The sequence below is a fragment of the Sesamum indicum genome, linkage group LG5, assembly GCF_026168435.1.
Source record: "Sesamum indicum cultivar Baizhima isolate 11 linkage group LG5, ASM2616843v1, whole genome shotgun sequence".
Lineage (NCBI taxonomy): Eukaryota > Viridiplantae > Streptophyta > Magnoliopsida > Lamiales > Pedaliaceae > Sesamum > Sesamum indicum.
The window spans coordinates 5533089-5548457 of record NC_142661.1 but is presented as its reverse complement, the minus strand read 5'-3'; the positions used below and the strand labels follow the sequence as shown (position 1 = coordinate 5548457).

Here is a 15369-nt window from a genome sequence, read left to right as displayed (position 1 = left end):
TAGTAACATTATTTAAATAATAAAAAGTATTGGACCAATATTTTCAAACAATATAATTTTTACATCATAATCTAAACAATCACAAAAATTAGACCAATAGTTTATCCCAATAATAGTATTATTTAAATAATAATGTAAATAACAAAAAAATTAGATCAATATTTCCAATAATAAAAATTTTAAGAAGTAATGTAAACAATCAAAAAAATTACACCAATATTCCTAATAATAATGTTTTTACATAATAATGTCAATAGTAAAAATATTAGACCAATTTTTTCAATAATAACGTTTACATAATAATATCAATAATCACAAAATTAGACCAATAATCCCTATAATAATATTATTAACAAAGTAATATCAACAATAACAATATCAAGGTAATATTTCAAATTAAAATACAATTACATAACCATTAGAAATAGAAAACAAATTGAGGACAATATTTTCAATAATTAATAATTATTTAAAAATGTATAGTTCTTTGGTAACTGCGTACAAACAAATCACGCATGCCTTTCTTGTTAGCCCATTCATTGAATTTTGCCTGTAGAACTTGTTATGTTTATCCATCTTCATCTGTCAACAAAATATAATGTTAATAGATTAAAATGTATAAATGTAACGAATACTACAATAATAAGTTCATGTGATAGGGTAAACAAGCTTAAATCAATACTTGACCCATTTGTATATATGCAATTATACATTTTAAATAATTAATGAGTACAATAATTATAACTTCATGATAATGTTTTCGATGTGTAAGAATTAGAATATGCTTTTTTATTTAAATATTAATGTCAATAACCATAAAATTTAGACTAATACTTCTGAATAATTTGTTTAGATCTTGTTTAGTGGTATGCCTCCTATACCACATGGTCGTGGTCGTGCCCCGCCACTTCTACCATTTTCGGGGGATGCTTCCCAATTTGGGAAGCAGTTCTTCAACCACCCACACCACCTGTCACGACTGCACCGTACCCCGCCTTGCAGACTCCAAATGAGGCTAAAGCATCTAGAGCTGGACCGGCAGCGGAAGAGAGGATATAGCAGTCTGTAACCCCGACGGTTGCTCCACCACTACCATCAGCGCGCCCAATACATCAGCCTCGATGACGCGAGGTAAATTTGTTTAACAATTTTTTTTTAGTATTATTTTATATTAAAAATGTCTAATATAGCATGTAATTTTAAATCTGACCGCCACTTTCACGAGTGCATCAATGCAGCCGTGACGGGGACATTTTTCCCACCTGTCGCCATACTGAGGTAGGTGCCGCCAGAGTACCAGCATTTCTGGTTTGACAGCGCAAAGGTAACCAATTTTAAATTAATTTTGTTTTATCTAATAATCTAATTATTTAATGAATTTTACTAATGTTTTATTTAATTTTATTATTGTAGATGACCTACTGGTGGGACTGTGACGATGAGTTAATGTTCTTGGTTTTCAACATGTTGGCCGATAAGTGAATCTGGAAGATATTTTCTATCACCCTGTCCAGCCTCGTCAGGCCACTCTGGCTGGCCAACAAGATTTGGCTCCAGCTCCAGACGTACTGGGCCAACGTGGACTTCCAGCGGGAGTCCTCAAAGAATATGGCAACCGGGCGGCAAACTCTACGGTGTCCTCAATTGTGTATCAGGGGGAGGGGGTCGTCCTCTATCGGCATGCACAAGAGGAAGTTGGTAAGTAAATAATATTTAAATGCTTTACCATTATTTTATAAACAAGATGCTAAATATTTTTTCTTCTACATGAGGCAAAGGTCGGTCGCCCCCAAGCAGATAGAATTATTGGAGATGTGCTACAAGAAAAAAGTAGACGGTGGCTGGAGTGGGCTGAGGGCATTCGAGGTGGCAGTAATAGATACATTATTAATATTATTTTCTTAAAAAAATTAATTCTTGCTTAAAAGTATTTATAATTTTGTTTGTTTTGCAGGAGACGTTCCAGAAGTTACTAGAGGATAGTCAGCCTTAGAGGGGTGGATATTCCAATTTATTTTTTGCAATATCCAACCCTCTAGTCTTTGTTATTCTTTTAGCTTTTTTAAGTGTCTATTATACATATGTATATATATATATATAGGAATTAATGGATTCAAATGTGTCAATTGATTTTTCTTTTCAAAATATTTGAAAGTGATATGTTCTGTGGTGGCAAAGAACCAAATAAATTGGTGCAAAAAAGTCTTACACACATTAGTTTATGTGTATAACTTTAATATAATTGCAATTCAATTTCAAACATAAATTACTAGACTGCAGTTCATCAATGAAATCCAGTCCTCAAAGTGTAATAAATGACATTAGTCTATATCTATCTTTATGTACCAAACCATTAATTACATCTTTCAGATTAAAACACACCTACCACATATATTTCGCTCTAATATCCAGCCTTTGAAACCGAATTCCAAACCGATAGTTAAAAGTATTGCCAAATTTTAATAAACACAAAATGATTGAACTTGCAAGAAAGGTATACATGATTAATTTTTCTGTTTTGAGTATCAATTTTAACTTCATCACTACTTTAAGTTTTTTAATTTTAGTCAGAAACTGTAGTTGTATACAATTAAGTAAAGACAAATGGTTGATTACAATACAATAATATGTACAGATTGATGAACTCTTTAATTAATTTTCATAAATGTTGTCTCATTTTTTTTTTTTTTTTTGCTTTTTCTGGACCAATTAATAGAGAAAATAATTCATTGTATTGTATTCATAGATAGAATCAATATATACATTTCTTTCTAAAAATGCTTTTTGTCTTATTATTACAATAATATTATGTAACGACAAACCAACAAAGAAGAAATTAACAGGAAAATATTATGACAAAAAGACAGGACGTAACATCCGAGGCTTCTGCTACCCCCTATCGAGATTTGTTGTTTGAAACACTCGCACATACACACACAACATTTACTCACACTCTCTCAGTCAACCACTCACACTTCAGATTTTCTCACGCCTTTTCTCCCTCAACACACTCACTGCAGAACACTGTTCAAGTCCATAAAGTACTACGCTCAGAGAGCGCTAGGGACGTTACATCTGATTCCTTTGTTAGCCAAGAAATGGCGAAAAACTCCATAAATGTAAGATGAATTCTATCCAGGCAACTGCATTATTCCTTTTCTCAAACATTTGATTCTTTCTTTTTCCTTCTTTAATTCTTCTTTTTGAATCAATTTGTTAATTCGTCATCGTTATAATTTGCCAACAAAATACTTCAAAAACATACACTAAAGATTTTGGCCGGATTATTTCATCCGACCCAAATTCAAATTCATCTTGTGAAATCTATCGTCAGATCCCATCTCTTGTGCTCTTCATGCAAGATTAATGGAGCCTCAGGTACAGATTTAATTATTTGTCTTTTTGTTTCTCCAATTTTTTTTAATTAATTTCTTTTCTTGTCAAAGTTTAAAAAAGTAAATATTTAATTTTTGAATATATTAAGAATTTCTTTTCCATAATTAGGGTTCAACAAGAAATTCAACATTATCTTCACAATCAATAAAATAAAATAAGAATTTTACAAACTAACCTTGTGAATAGTTGTTTTGGGAGTGCTATCTTTTGAAGGAGCTCCCATCCTTCATCTTCATCCAAACACTTCATATTGTGGACGTATCCTGTGGAAGCAATGTTTTGATTTCTGGTTGTGAGCAAAACTTTGCTATCTGCCTCTCCAATGGGAAAAGCGTGCCTTAAGCAATTCCAGTGATCAACTTCCCAAACGTCATCCAAAACTAGGAGACATTTTCTGTCTCTTTGTACTTGGTACAACTTTCTGATCAATGTATCTTCATCTTGCTCCTCACTTTCATTGGGAATAAGTTGTTTTAATAGTCATTGGAAAATAGTGTTGGGTTGAAATTGTTGGCTTACACAAACCCAAGCACGATATTTGAAGCACCGCTGCACGGCCTCCCCATTGTAAATTTTAGTAGCAAGAGTGGTCTTCCCCAAGCCTCCCATGCCACATATGGAAATCACTCCATTTGATTTGTCATCAGTTGTCAGAACTGATTCTAACTGTTTAATATCCTCCTTCATTCCTACAAAATACTTTTCAACCTCATGCCCATACGTTCTTCTTGACCAATCGTTATCATCTACCAATCTTGATGAGTTGTCTCCTACACTCATGGACTCCGACTGATTGGTGAGGTCGGACATACGAGACTTGATATCTTTAACGTCTTCTCCAATTTGGTGCATTATCAACCACTCGCTCAATATACAAGTGAGTCGAAAACACTAATTTTGATACCTTATATTTAGCACAAAACGGGGGATGAAGAGAAAGTGCAATGGCAGTGGTGATGGCTCAAACCAAACCCGATTGTGCCTATTTTCTTTTCTTTCTTTTTAAATGAAGATGAGATACTTTTTTCAACAAATTTAAATAATTTATGATTTTATTTTAAATAAATAAATCATAAATTAAACCAAACAAATAATCAAAACTACAAAAAAAAAAGTAGCTAAGACCGCATAAAGAACTTAATAACAATTGAACCAACTAGCTACAAATAATAAACTTAAATAATGGCAAGCCCAAAAAAAATTTAAAATACATTTTAAAAAAAATAACAATGAGTTTTAGTGAATTGTTGTACTAATATAGAAGTATAAGAATAAAGGTAAAACTTTTTAAAGTTTCCAAAGTATATAAAATATAGAATAGTTAAGCTACAATAATAAAATAAAACTTCTATGTCATATATTATTAAAAAAAAAAAGAAGTGGCTCGATTAGGTCAGCCCGCTAACTTGACCCAGGGTTAGGAGGTCCTAGGTCATTGAGCTGGGCCTATCCCAAGTATTGATACTTGGAATCAGCCTTGGTTTGGCATGGATTGTACCAACCAATTCTTTTTGAATGGGCCAATCAGATCCTAGGTTGAGTCCCTCTTGATCCCGACTCTTTAGGCATCTTGATCACCCACTAGAAACCATGTGTTTAGTCCATGACCATTGAATTAGCATTAGTTTGGTGGATGTTTCTCAATTACAAGATATAATGTGAAATTCCTATGACAAATAAAACTGAAATAATAGTAATTCTTTATTTTTGGGTCGCAAGCTAGGTTTATATATCCAAATCATTTGAAGATTAGAAATTCGTTTGCTATTATGATTTATTGATTACGAGTACTGAAGTAATCTTTATCTCATCTTATTAATTTTTATTCTAATATTTAGTTATTTTCTTGGTAATTTTTTATTTGCTCTTTAATCTACATATAACACTTTGTTTGTAGATTTTTTGACCATTCCTAAATAGAAAATAAAATGTGTTTTGTTTTTTTAAAAAAGAATATTGGTATGGACAAATAGTTTGAAAGTTGTAATTCTAAATTAGCTGGTAAACTATTTTTATAAATTATTATCGGTAATTTTTTAATTTATACTAATTTCTATCGGCAAAATACACAGACACTTGATATAGAAAATGCTAAATGTCAATTAGAATTTTTGTCTTCTTCAGTCTCGTAATCCTCATCAAAGCTATCGTCGTCAGACTCGTCATAAGATTTACAGTTCCCCGATCGGGATGTACCTGCTCCTTGTTGATTAGCAATATAAAGCTCAACGACTAATAGTGTACCATTTGGGTTATGCAGGTTATAATTATGGTTGTCCGTCGGAACTTCGAGGTATTCCCACAACTTCTTGAAACGCAATGTCGGTCCATTGAGAGTCAGGGTGTATACGGCTTTATGCATCACGTTCATCCTCCTTTTGTCCAGCTCAAGCTTCTGTCAGTTACATATGATTTTCAGGTCCTTCCATGTATTCAGAGTATCCTTCGTTGTTCCTTTTATATCCATCACGGTATTGAATATAATGTCAAGCATGTTTTATCAATGTGCATGACACCAAGATTGCATCATATGAGATGCATCAACCAGTAGTCGAGCTCCCAAAAGATGCTTTTCTTTGTCCACTTATACTCGCTACCTTACCCGTCCGCAAGTGACAACGACACTTCAACCGCAGGGCTAAACTCTCCAACCCATTTGCGGATCTGTTCTCCCATCAATCTTGGTTGTGCAACATTCCTTTCTACTCGGTTCTTATTGAATGCTTTCTTGTTCCAACGGTTTGGATGGTCCATGTGGAAGAACTGCCTGTAATAGTCAAAGCAGCATGACTTTCTACTGTTCTGTAGGTAGAATGAATGTGCGTCTTCCATACAAACTGGACACCGCATAGCACCAGTGGAACTCCATCCAGAGGCCAATCTATAAGCGGGTAGGTCGTTCACAGTCCACATCAACATGGCGTGCATTGCGAATAACTCGCTTTTCAGTGTCGCACGTTAGTACACCTACATGCCGCAAATTCTGCAAATCCTCGATCAAAGGCTCCAGATAAACATTGATGAAACGTTTAGGATTGGAAGGATCGAGGATCACCATTATCACCTCAGCAGTCATGCACATTCCCAGTGGGGATTGTATGGTGTAAGTATAATGGGGCGACCTGAGTTCGTACGACCGTACTGCCCGTGCGGTGCGCGCCAATCCGTCCACAAACTCAATCTAACATTACGGGGCTCTACTACAAAATGAGGATATGTTCGATCAAAATGCCTCCATGCATCTGCATCAGACGGATTGAATACGGATCCCTCTTTCGTTAGATTATTAGCATGCCACGTCATTTGCTCGTCAATCGCTTTTGAAGCATACAACCGTTGTAAGCGAGGGGTAATCGGTAGGTACCTAAGACTGGTATACGCTGTCTTTTTGCGATTAGGATTTCGTGCCCTGGTTGACTTGTACCTAGCTTCTCCACAAAACATGCAATAGTCAAAGATCACCTTCCAGTATAACAGGCAACCATTTTACACACATCAATCTTCCAATAGGTAAACCTAAGTTTCTTATCAATTTCTTCATAGTATAGTAATCCTGGGACAAGGTATGGTTGCGTTACTATATGATCAACCCACTGGGATATTTGGTCACATATATGCTAAGAAAATGGCCAACGACCTTCATATTCACCAACTCAGCAACAATCTTCAATTGAGATTGGGTGCAACCGTTCCCCAATGGCTGCTCTGCTGCATGCACTACATCGTGAAACTGATTTGCTAGCCCAGACACATAATCGTACCACCTACCGTAATATGAACTAGGTCCTACATTAGTAGGATACGACCCCATAGCATTATCAGGCACACTATCCCGGTTATACTTAGAACCATCCTCCATGCCGAATCATCTGCACTACATCACCCCAAGGCGTACTGGTACCCTCCATAATATTAGAAATGGGAGTTTGCTCCTCCTGCAATGGGGCCGCAGTGACGGCCTCAAAATACTCCTACACCCTCTCCTCGCCTCAAAAGCTTTCGAAAAGGCAAAAGATCTTCGAATTTAAAATTTCCTTTTTAATTATATATGTTGACAAAATAATAGAAAAATAATAATGAGAAAATTTACTGGCTATAAATCAATTAAAGTGCAAGTAATGATCTCCAACACTTCATTATCCATTTTATTTGGATTTTCATTGCCCGGATCTGATAGAATGTCTATTAAGATAAGAACAAATAACAAAGATAAGAGTTAAAAACATGAATGTTTAGGAAGTTTTAATATGCATCCTGACAAAATGACATAATAGTTCATTCATTTTTTATAATCTTCTATAGTTGAAAAGTTATAAAATAAAACATATCCACATAAATTTTGATCAAAGATAAAATGAATTTATAGATTTTGAATTAACTTGTTCCAGCACTAGATCACTCCTCGGACAACTATAGAGTATAAAAGCTGCAACCTCTTTTAAAGAGCGGAAGTTTTCAGAAACTCTATCATGAATATAGTACTATTGCATGAAAATTTGGTTGAAGAATGTTAGTTATATTATATTACTTTTGCATAACTCAGAAATTAAAGATTATTTAGGTAAAGTATTAAATAATTACTACCTTATCAGTAGCATTTGAGGCTCCTCTAATCATTCCTGTAGGGGTAACTTGGATCTTGGTTGGATTTTTATTGTCTAAATAATTTTCGGTAGAGGGTCCACGTCTTGTTGGAGAGGCACTTTCTTCACCTTTACGTCCAACTTGTCTTCAATTTCTTGTACAATTATGTAATACATGTCCATTTCCCGTACTTCAACCTGCCATACATATATACGTTAGTAGAATAAATGAGTTTAGATTTTTCTCACTATTCTAAGTTGAGGATATGGATGAATTAACTATCTTTGATTTGCTTTTTTTCATAATGTTGATACTGTTTGTTCTTTATATTCACCAATGAAATAACCAATTTTATTGGAAAATGTCACGTGCATATTATGTGCATGGCAACTGTAACTAGGGAAAATTTTCAGAGACAAATGTCCGCAATGTGCTGCTTTTTTTTTTTTTTTTTCTTAAATTATTGTCCTTCGTTGCTAGAATAAATTTTAAGTGGGCCAAAAGTGTTACCTTCCATACTTATAGAACGAAAATTATAATTTTTCCAAGAAAAAAAGAAGTTGAGTTCATTGAACTATTAATTTGTATTAATGTTGTAACAAGCTGTCAATATCTTTTAAATTATGCTAGTTATTCGTCGTGGCACGTCATTCTTGCGTGCATATAAAAATAATTTTTCATATTTTAAAATATATTATATATAATTAAGAACAAAATATATAAACTAACAAATCACATTTCAAAAAAAAAAAATTAAGGTATTCTCGACACAATAAAAAAAGTTAGTGTAGTAGTAATAAAATGATGCTAATCACTTTTGTAAACAAAAAAAGAGCAGTAATTAAAATTAATTTTGAAATTAATTTAACTAGGGGTGCAATTGTGATATTCAAAAATTGGTGCGATGGTGTCATTAACTGTCTTTTGTGAGTGTAGATGGCATTTTTTTTTCAAATACTAGCTATTATAGCACGTCTTTCCTGTAGGAGTAGGGCTTATTTGTCTCTATGGAGGAAGGCTCGTGTGCCTCCATCAATTAAGGCTTAATGGTTGTCTACTCAAGTTTAGGGCTTTATTTTTCTAAAAGAAAATATTAATAATGGAGATATATCTATTATGAACAGAAGTTGTGTGTTTGCACGGAGCAAAATATGTTTGCCTCATCAAAAGAGGATAATTTTGGGGTGCCTACTCAAACAAAGACTTAAGGGCCTTGCTAGAGGAGCGATAAAGTGTCTAGTCAGAGCAAGTTTATATGCCTTCACATAGGAGGGTTCAAGTGCATGCACAAAACTTACAAGAATCGCTAGAGAAGGACCTAGATTTACCTCCTTATATAATCTAAAATACACCAATCTACCTCCCTATCTTTTTTTTTTTTTTGCTATAAAAGACTAATTTACTCATTTGTAATATCACAGGGTGCAAATTTCTATTCACCCATTCATTATATATTTGAAGTTTAGATCAATAATTAATAATAATAGATATACGTATTCAGAATATCCCACCGTAATACAAATGTAGTTAATTAATTCTTGATGCAAGTTATCTTTGAACTACTTAATTTTTATGTCATTGCAGGACGGGGACGAGGTCTACTACCGGTTTCCCCTCGACAAGAGACTACAACACTTATTTACATCTTATTGTAAGCAGAAGAAATTAAACTACGACGCAATAGCATTTGTGTACAATGGCCAACGCATCAAAGCTTCAAAAACTCCCCTGGAGGTAACGTCTATTGATACTTTCGCGTAACATCTTTATTTCCGTCTTTGATGCTAGAATTTAATGTTAACTGTGATTTTGTAACGATATGCAAAAATTGCTGCACAAATAGGAAATATGCAATTTACCTCCGTGATATGAGAAATGAAAAAAAAAAAAAAACTGTTCCGAATAAAATAGCAAATTACCCCATGTGTCTTGAAAAATGAAACCAATTACCCCCCACCCCCACCCATCTAAATAGTGGGGTAATTTGCAATTTTTTTTTCATAGAAAATATTTGTTCATTTCACATATCACATGGGGTAAACTGCATTTAACCCCTTTTTTACGATATAAGTAAAATTTTTGTTCCTAGCATTGTAAGATCAAAGAAAACAACGATGAAATATGCCGAAAAATAACATTTTGATAGCGGAAATATAATCATTCCCTTGCATTTGCATTTGTTTGCGTTGATGTATTATCATTCGTAAGTATAGTTTAGTTTTGAAGTTGTAATGCATAGTAATGTTTTTGTGCTTATGATGCATGGCTGATTTTCGGACCGAAAGGTCACGTGCACATAAGTCTTGCTTATCGCTTGCTTTTGCTAACGTAAACATCTAATAACTATGAAACTTTTTTATTTGTATTGCTACTTTTGACTTTATACATAGATGGAAATGGAGGACGGAGATTCTATAGATGCCATGATGCATTAGGACGGAGGTGGCTATGCACTCGTGATGACTTGATCAAGAGTGAAGAAAGTTAATACAACGATCAACCAAATAGACATTTATGTTGTTGGTTTGCTTTTATCTTGTTTGTTTATTAGACTAAATGCTACAACGTGTGGGAGTTTGTCTATTTGGATGAGTACTAGAGGTATATGATGACAATGATTTTTCTCACTATTCCTAAGTTGAGGATATATATGGATGAATTATCTATCGTTCTTGATTAATGAAAAAATCCTTGGCAAATGCTTTTGCAGTGGGCAACTTTAAGGAGTCCCCATTCCACCAATACAGAGGTGCTAGCTAGAAGCAGGAGAGAGTAGGTGAGAGCAGGTAAGAACACAGAAGTCTGAAGGATTTTTTCACATACCCGTTACAAAATATCCATTCCAAATCGAGTTTTTTTTTTTGCAGTGCCACATACACAATCACACAAGTTTCTCCCACTAAGACAAAGTCGACGATGCAGATTCATGAGTTACATAAAGCCAGATTAGGATCCACAGTTCAAAAATATACCGTAAAAGAGTTATTTGATTTGACAAAGTTGTGTTATGGAAAGCATAGAGATTTTCACCAGAGAGAAGCCAAGCCAACCATCGAATGGACTTTTGCCTGTGATGTACTCACAAAGGACGCTATGTACTCTTCTAAATATGTGTAGCATAGGACAAGAATGTTGGATTTCAAACAATCACAACTATTCATTTATAGCAGATTTTATATGTAAATTATCATATAGTTTAAATTTTCTTATTTATAAGGTACTTTAAGTTATCATGCTCTATTTCAGTATCATGTAATAGTCCAAGACTTATATTTTTTAGACTAGAGTTGTATTACTTCTAAAAGTCATTTTGCACACTCCTCATCATCATTTTTCGATGTCGTAAACGTTCTATTTGTTGGATGTAGCTCAAATTGGGTGAGCCATGTACGTCTTATGTTATTAATTTTTCTTATTTTTATGTTTAAGATGGATGTGAATTCATAGATTTGTTTAACATTCTTTTAAATGAATAAAAAATGCATAGCAATTGAAATATCTTAACTTTTCCCATAGACTGATTGTAGTCCATGTGCTTCACACTTAAGTGCATTTTGGCATCCACGTCTTATTCTTTTGGGGGGGGGGGGCTAGAAAGCATTTGAGTTACTTATATAATATAGATTGAAGGATCAATGCGGATCATGGTACTAATCATTATTAAAACCCGAACATAATTTTTTTTAATAAATTGATTATAATTATATTATGCAATCATCAATAATTAATATCAAATATATATAATTAATTAAAATTAGTATTATAGTTAATCAATCACTAATTTGATATGGATACATTAATAGTATAGGGGTGTCAATGGATAGGGTGAGACCCTACTCAGACTCATACTCACATCCAATAAATATTACTAAACCTATGTCCAAATCCAAATCCATTAAAAAATATAAATTATATTTGGATTGAGTCAATACCCATCAATAAAATTTTGTGAAAGAGGAGAAAAGAATTTGTACCTATGAGTAGAATTTAAATTAAATCTGAAAGGGATTTCTTGAACTTGTGTTATGAGTAGCCGATTCTTTTGCTTTAACTTAAATTAAAAGTGAGAATCAAGAAAGTGTGAAATATGGGAGAAAGAATCTAAAACTTCGAATTTAAAATAAAAGATAAGAGGAGAAAAGAATTTGTAGCATGCGTAGAATTTGTGTCAAGTAGGGATAGAAGTTGGTATGCGCATATATAAAATGAAGTCAGTTGGTGAATTAAAAAGATCAATAACATCCATCCACTTTGCAATTAGCCGCTACTGATCCAACACATTTCTCCAGAAAATCACCCAAATATAAAGTAAAATGGTTAATTCTATTGCAACAATTGCACTTGAAATACTTCGGGACTTATTGATTGAGGAAGCCAAGTTTCTATCGAGTGTGGGTGGTGAGGTTGAGGAAGTCCGTAGGCAGCTCAACATCATGCACTGTTTCTTGAAGGATGCTGATAGGAGGCATGATCGGTACAATTCACAGACAGTCCAGAATTGTATCGCTGAACTTCGCGATTTGTCCATTCAAGTTGAGAATGTGCTAGAAAGATATGTCATTGAAGTGGTGTCCAGAAGAAAAGGAAAAGGCCTTAAAATGGTTCTAAAAAGATTCACTTGTATATTGAGCGAGTAGTCAAGAATGCACCAAATCGGAGAAGACATTAAAGATATCAAGTCTCGAATGTCCGTCCTCACCAAACAGTCGGAGTCTATGAGTGTAGGAGACAACTCATCAAGATTGGTAGATGATACCGATAGGTTAAGAAGAACGTATGGGCATGAGGTTGAAAAATATTTTGTAGGAATGAAGGAGGATATTAAACAGTTGGAATCAGTTCTGACAACTGATGACAAATCAAATGGAGTGATTTCCAGATGTGGCATGGGAGGATTGGGAAAGACACTCTTGCTACTAAAATTTACAATGGGGAGGCCGTGGAGCGGTGCTTCAAATATCGTGCTTGGGTTTGTCTAAGTCAGCAATTTCAACCTAAAACTACTTTCCAACGACTATTAAAGCAACTTCTTCCGAATGAAAGTGAAGAGCAAGACGAAGATACATTGGTCAGAAAGTTGTACCAAGTACAAAGAGACAGAAAATGTCTCCTAGTTTTTGATGACGTTTGGGAAGTTGATCACTAGAATTGCTCAAGGCGTGCCTTTCCCATTGCAGAGGCAGATAGCAAAGTTTTGCTCACAACTAGAAATCAAAACATTGCTTCCAGAGGATACGTCCACAATCTCAAGTGTTTGGATGAAGATGAAGGATGGGAGCTCCTTCAAAAGATAGCATTCCCGAACAACTATTCACAAGGTTAGTTTGAAAAATTTCTTGTTTTATTTTATTGATTTTGAATCTTCTTTCTCTAGTTAGTGACAAAAGAAAAAAGAGTAATGATACTAAAGATATCCTTAATAGTATATATTTAGCGAAAAAGATTATTTTGTTAAGTCTAATGTTTTTTTATAGTTTTCATGATGACAAGATTGTTTGAATTTTCTTATGTAAATTTCAAGTTGATCTATATGTATAAAATGCTATTGAATAGCAATTTAAAATTTATTTTTTGATACAAAATTTGTTTAAAACGTAAAAGGAATCAAACATTTAGAAAGTCATACGAAGAAATGGATTCAGCAATATAAAGTTATGCTTTCAGATTTTATTTCTATTTTTTATTTGTTGAAAGTATAGGGCGAAATTCTCTTGTTTTGATTTGTTTTAATTACTATACATATTTATAAGAAATTCAAATTATATAATATTTTGAATTAACTGACATTCATTGATTATGTATTCAGAGATACCTACAACTGAAATAAAGTTGTTGAAAGAATATGGAAGGGAAATAGTAGAAAAATGTGGTTATTTACCATTACCCATTTCAGTTATTGGAGGAACTCTTCATTATGAAAAGGCATCAATAGAATGGAAAAATGTGTGTAGAAATCTTGATTCGTACCTTCTACATGGGAGAGGTTTGGAGAATGACAAAGGAGTAAATCAAATACTAGATTTGAGTTACAATGTGCTCCCTTACAATCTGAAACCATGTTTTTTGTATTTGGCTTGTTTTAAAGAAGATGAAGAAATAGATATAGAAAAACTATATTTACTATGGATGGCTGAAGGTATGATTTGTTCCGAAGATAAGGGAAGAGGAGAAAGTTTGAGAGATGTGGCAGTACGGTATTTATTCGAGCTAGCAAATAGGTGTATGGTTGAAGTGGAAACAGACAAGTTGCCGCTATATAATAGATTTAAGTCATGCCGGCTTCATGATATGATACGAGATTTGTGTTTGTCAAAAGGAAAAAAAGAAGGATTTCTGGAGGTTATAGATAAAAAGATGGGAGGAGAAGAGTCTTCAATTTGTAAAACAAATAGATTGGCTATCCATATGGAGGGAGTGGATAACGATGTTAGTTACAGGATTGGGGAAAATAAGAACATAAGATCTTTTCTATTCCTCAAAACGGACTGGCGAGATACATTTTTGTATAATTACATTACGTTTGGGATTTTCAAATCTCTCAAAGTCTTAGTATTGGAAGGTTATACATTTGAGAATCTGAAATTGCCCAAAGGAATCGAAAAATTGAAGCTGTTGAAGCTATTGAGTCTCGAAAATAGTGGTGTGGAAGAATTGCCACCATCTATATGCAAGCTACCTTATTTGCAGACATTGAATGTGCAAAATACAATTAGATTACCTAATTACATATACAAAATGAGGCACTTGAGGCATCTATTTCTGGGATTTCTTCATGAGAGCGTTGGAGGTGAAAAATTGAAATTAGAAGGGTTGAATGAGTTGGAGATGATAACTGGGTTCAACAGTTTGGTTGATGACATCACTCATCTTCTTAAATTGCCGAAGCTCCGAGTATTGGGAGGAAGAATTTTTTATGAAGAAAGTTTGTCAATGATTGTTGATCACATCTTAAATTATCAAGAACAATTTCGCGACGTACAACTTAATATTGACATCGGTGTTAATATGGATTCGGAAGATGGCTCAACTCTTTTCAAAAGTTTGGTGATGTGTCACTCACTATATTACTTGAGTATTGCATATTGTCGAGTGAGCAAATTACCAACTTATGAAGTTCAACTATATCAAAATGTGATAGAATTGCAGCTTGTGGATACAAGGATTGAGGAAGATCAAATGAAAATACTAGAGAAGCTTCCCATGTTAAGAGTTCTTGGCTTAAGGCACAATCCATATGTGGGCAGCGAGATGGTTTGTGAGGCAACTGGATTTCCTCAACTCAGAGAGCTTTCCTTGAATGATTTGAGGAATTTAGTAGAGTGGAGAGTGGAGAGTGGAGAAAGGAGCAATGCCCAATCTCTCTCATCTAGTTATTGCAAAATGCAGTAA

At 33.9% G+C, this 15369-nt stretch overlaps 2 protein-coding genes across 2 annotated transcripts; one reads left to right on the top strand and one right to left on the bottom strand.

Annotated features, from left to right (window-relative positions):
- Positions 1 to 953: 953 nt before the first annotated feature.
- LOC148788051 (putative disease resistance protein At1g50180) lies at positions 954 to 4248 on the bottom strand. Its single transcript, XM_088880308.1, has 3 exons — positions 3944 to 4248; positions 3572 to 3847; positions 954 to 1089 (listed from the first exon to the last, which is right to left on the bottom strand). Exons 1-3 carry the CDS (start codon positions 4246 to 4248, stop codon positions 954 to 956), a joined length of 717 nt encoding a protein of 238 aa, XP_088736434.1.
- Positions 4249 to 12293: 8045 nt separating this feature from the next.
- Positions 12294 to 15369, top strand: LOC105179442 (putative disease resistance protein At1g58390). The gene is made up of 4 exons (XM_088880307.1): positions 12294 to 12581; positions 12860 to 13048; positions 13127 to 13298; positions 13787 to 15369. Exons 1-4 carry the CDS (start codon positions 12294 to 12296, stop codon positions 15367 to 15369), a joined length of 2232 nt encoding a protein of 743 aa, XP_088736433.1.

Bases quoted from the DNA above. Each gene is read 5' to 3' on its own strand.
- LOC148788051 (XM_088880308.1), bottom strand. From the start codon at position 4,248: ATGCACCAAATTGGAGAAGACGTTAAAGATATCAAGTCTCGTATGTCC. The intron at 3,848-3,943 runs GTGCTTCAAATA...TCCCAATGAAAG, and splicing joins AATGGGGAGGCCGTGCAGCG to TGAGGAGCAAGATGAAGATA. The intron at 1,090-3,571 runs GTTAGTTTGTAA...CGCTGATGGTAG, and splicing joins CCAAAACAACTATTCACAAG to TGGTGGAGCAACCGTCGGGG.
- LOC105179442 (XM_088880307.1), top strand. From the start codon at position 12,294: ATGGTTAATTCTATTGCAACAATTGCACTTGAAATACTTCGGGACTTA. The intron at 12,582-12,859 runs GTTCTAAAAAGA...AGTGATTTCCAG, and splicing joins AAGGAAAAGGCCTTAAAATG to ATGTGGCATGGGAGGATTGG. The intron at 13,049-13,126 runs GTCAGAAAGTTG...GTTGATCACTAG, and splicing joins AGCAAGACGAAGATACATTG to AATTGCTCAAGGCGTGCCTT.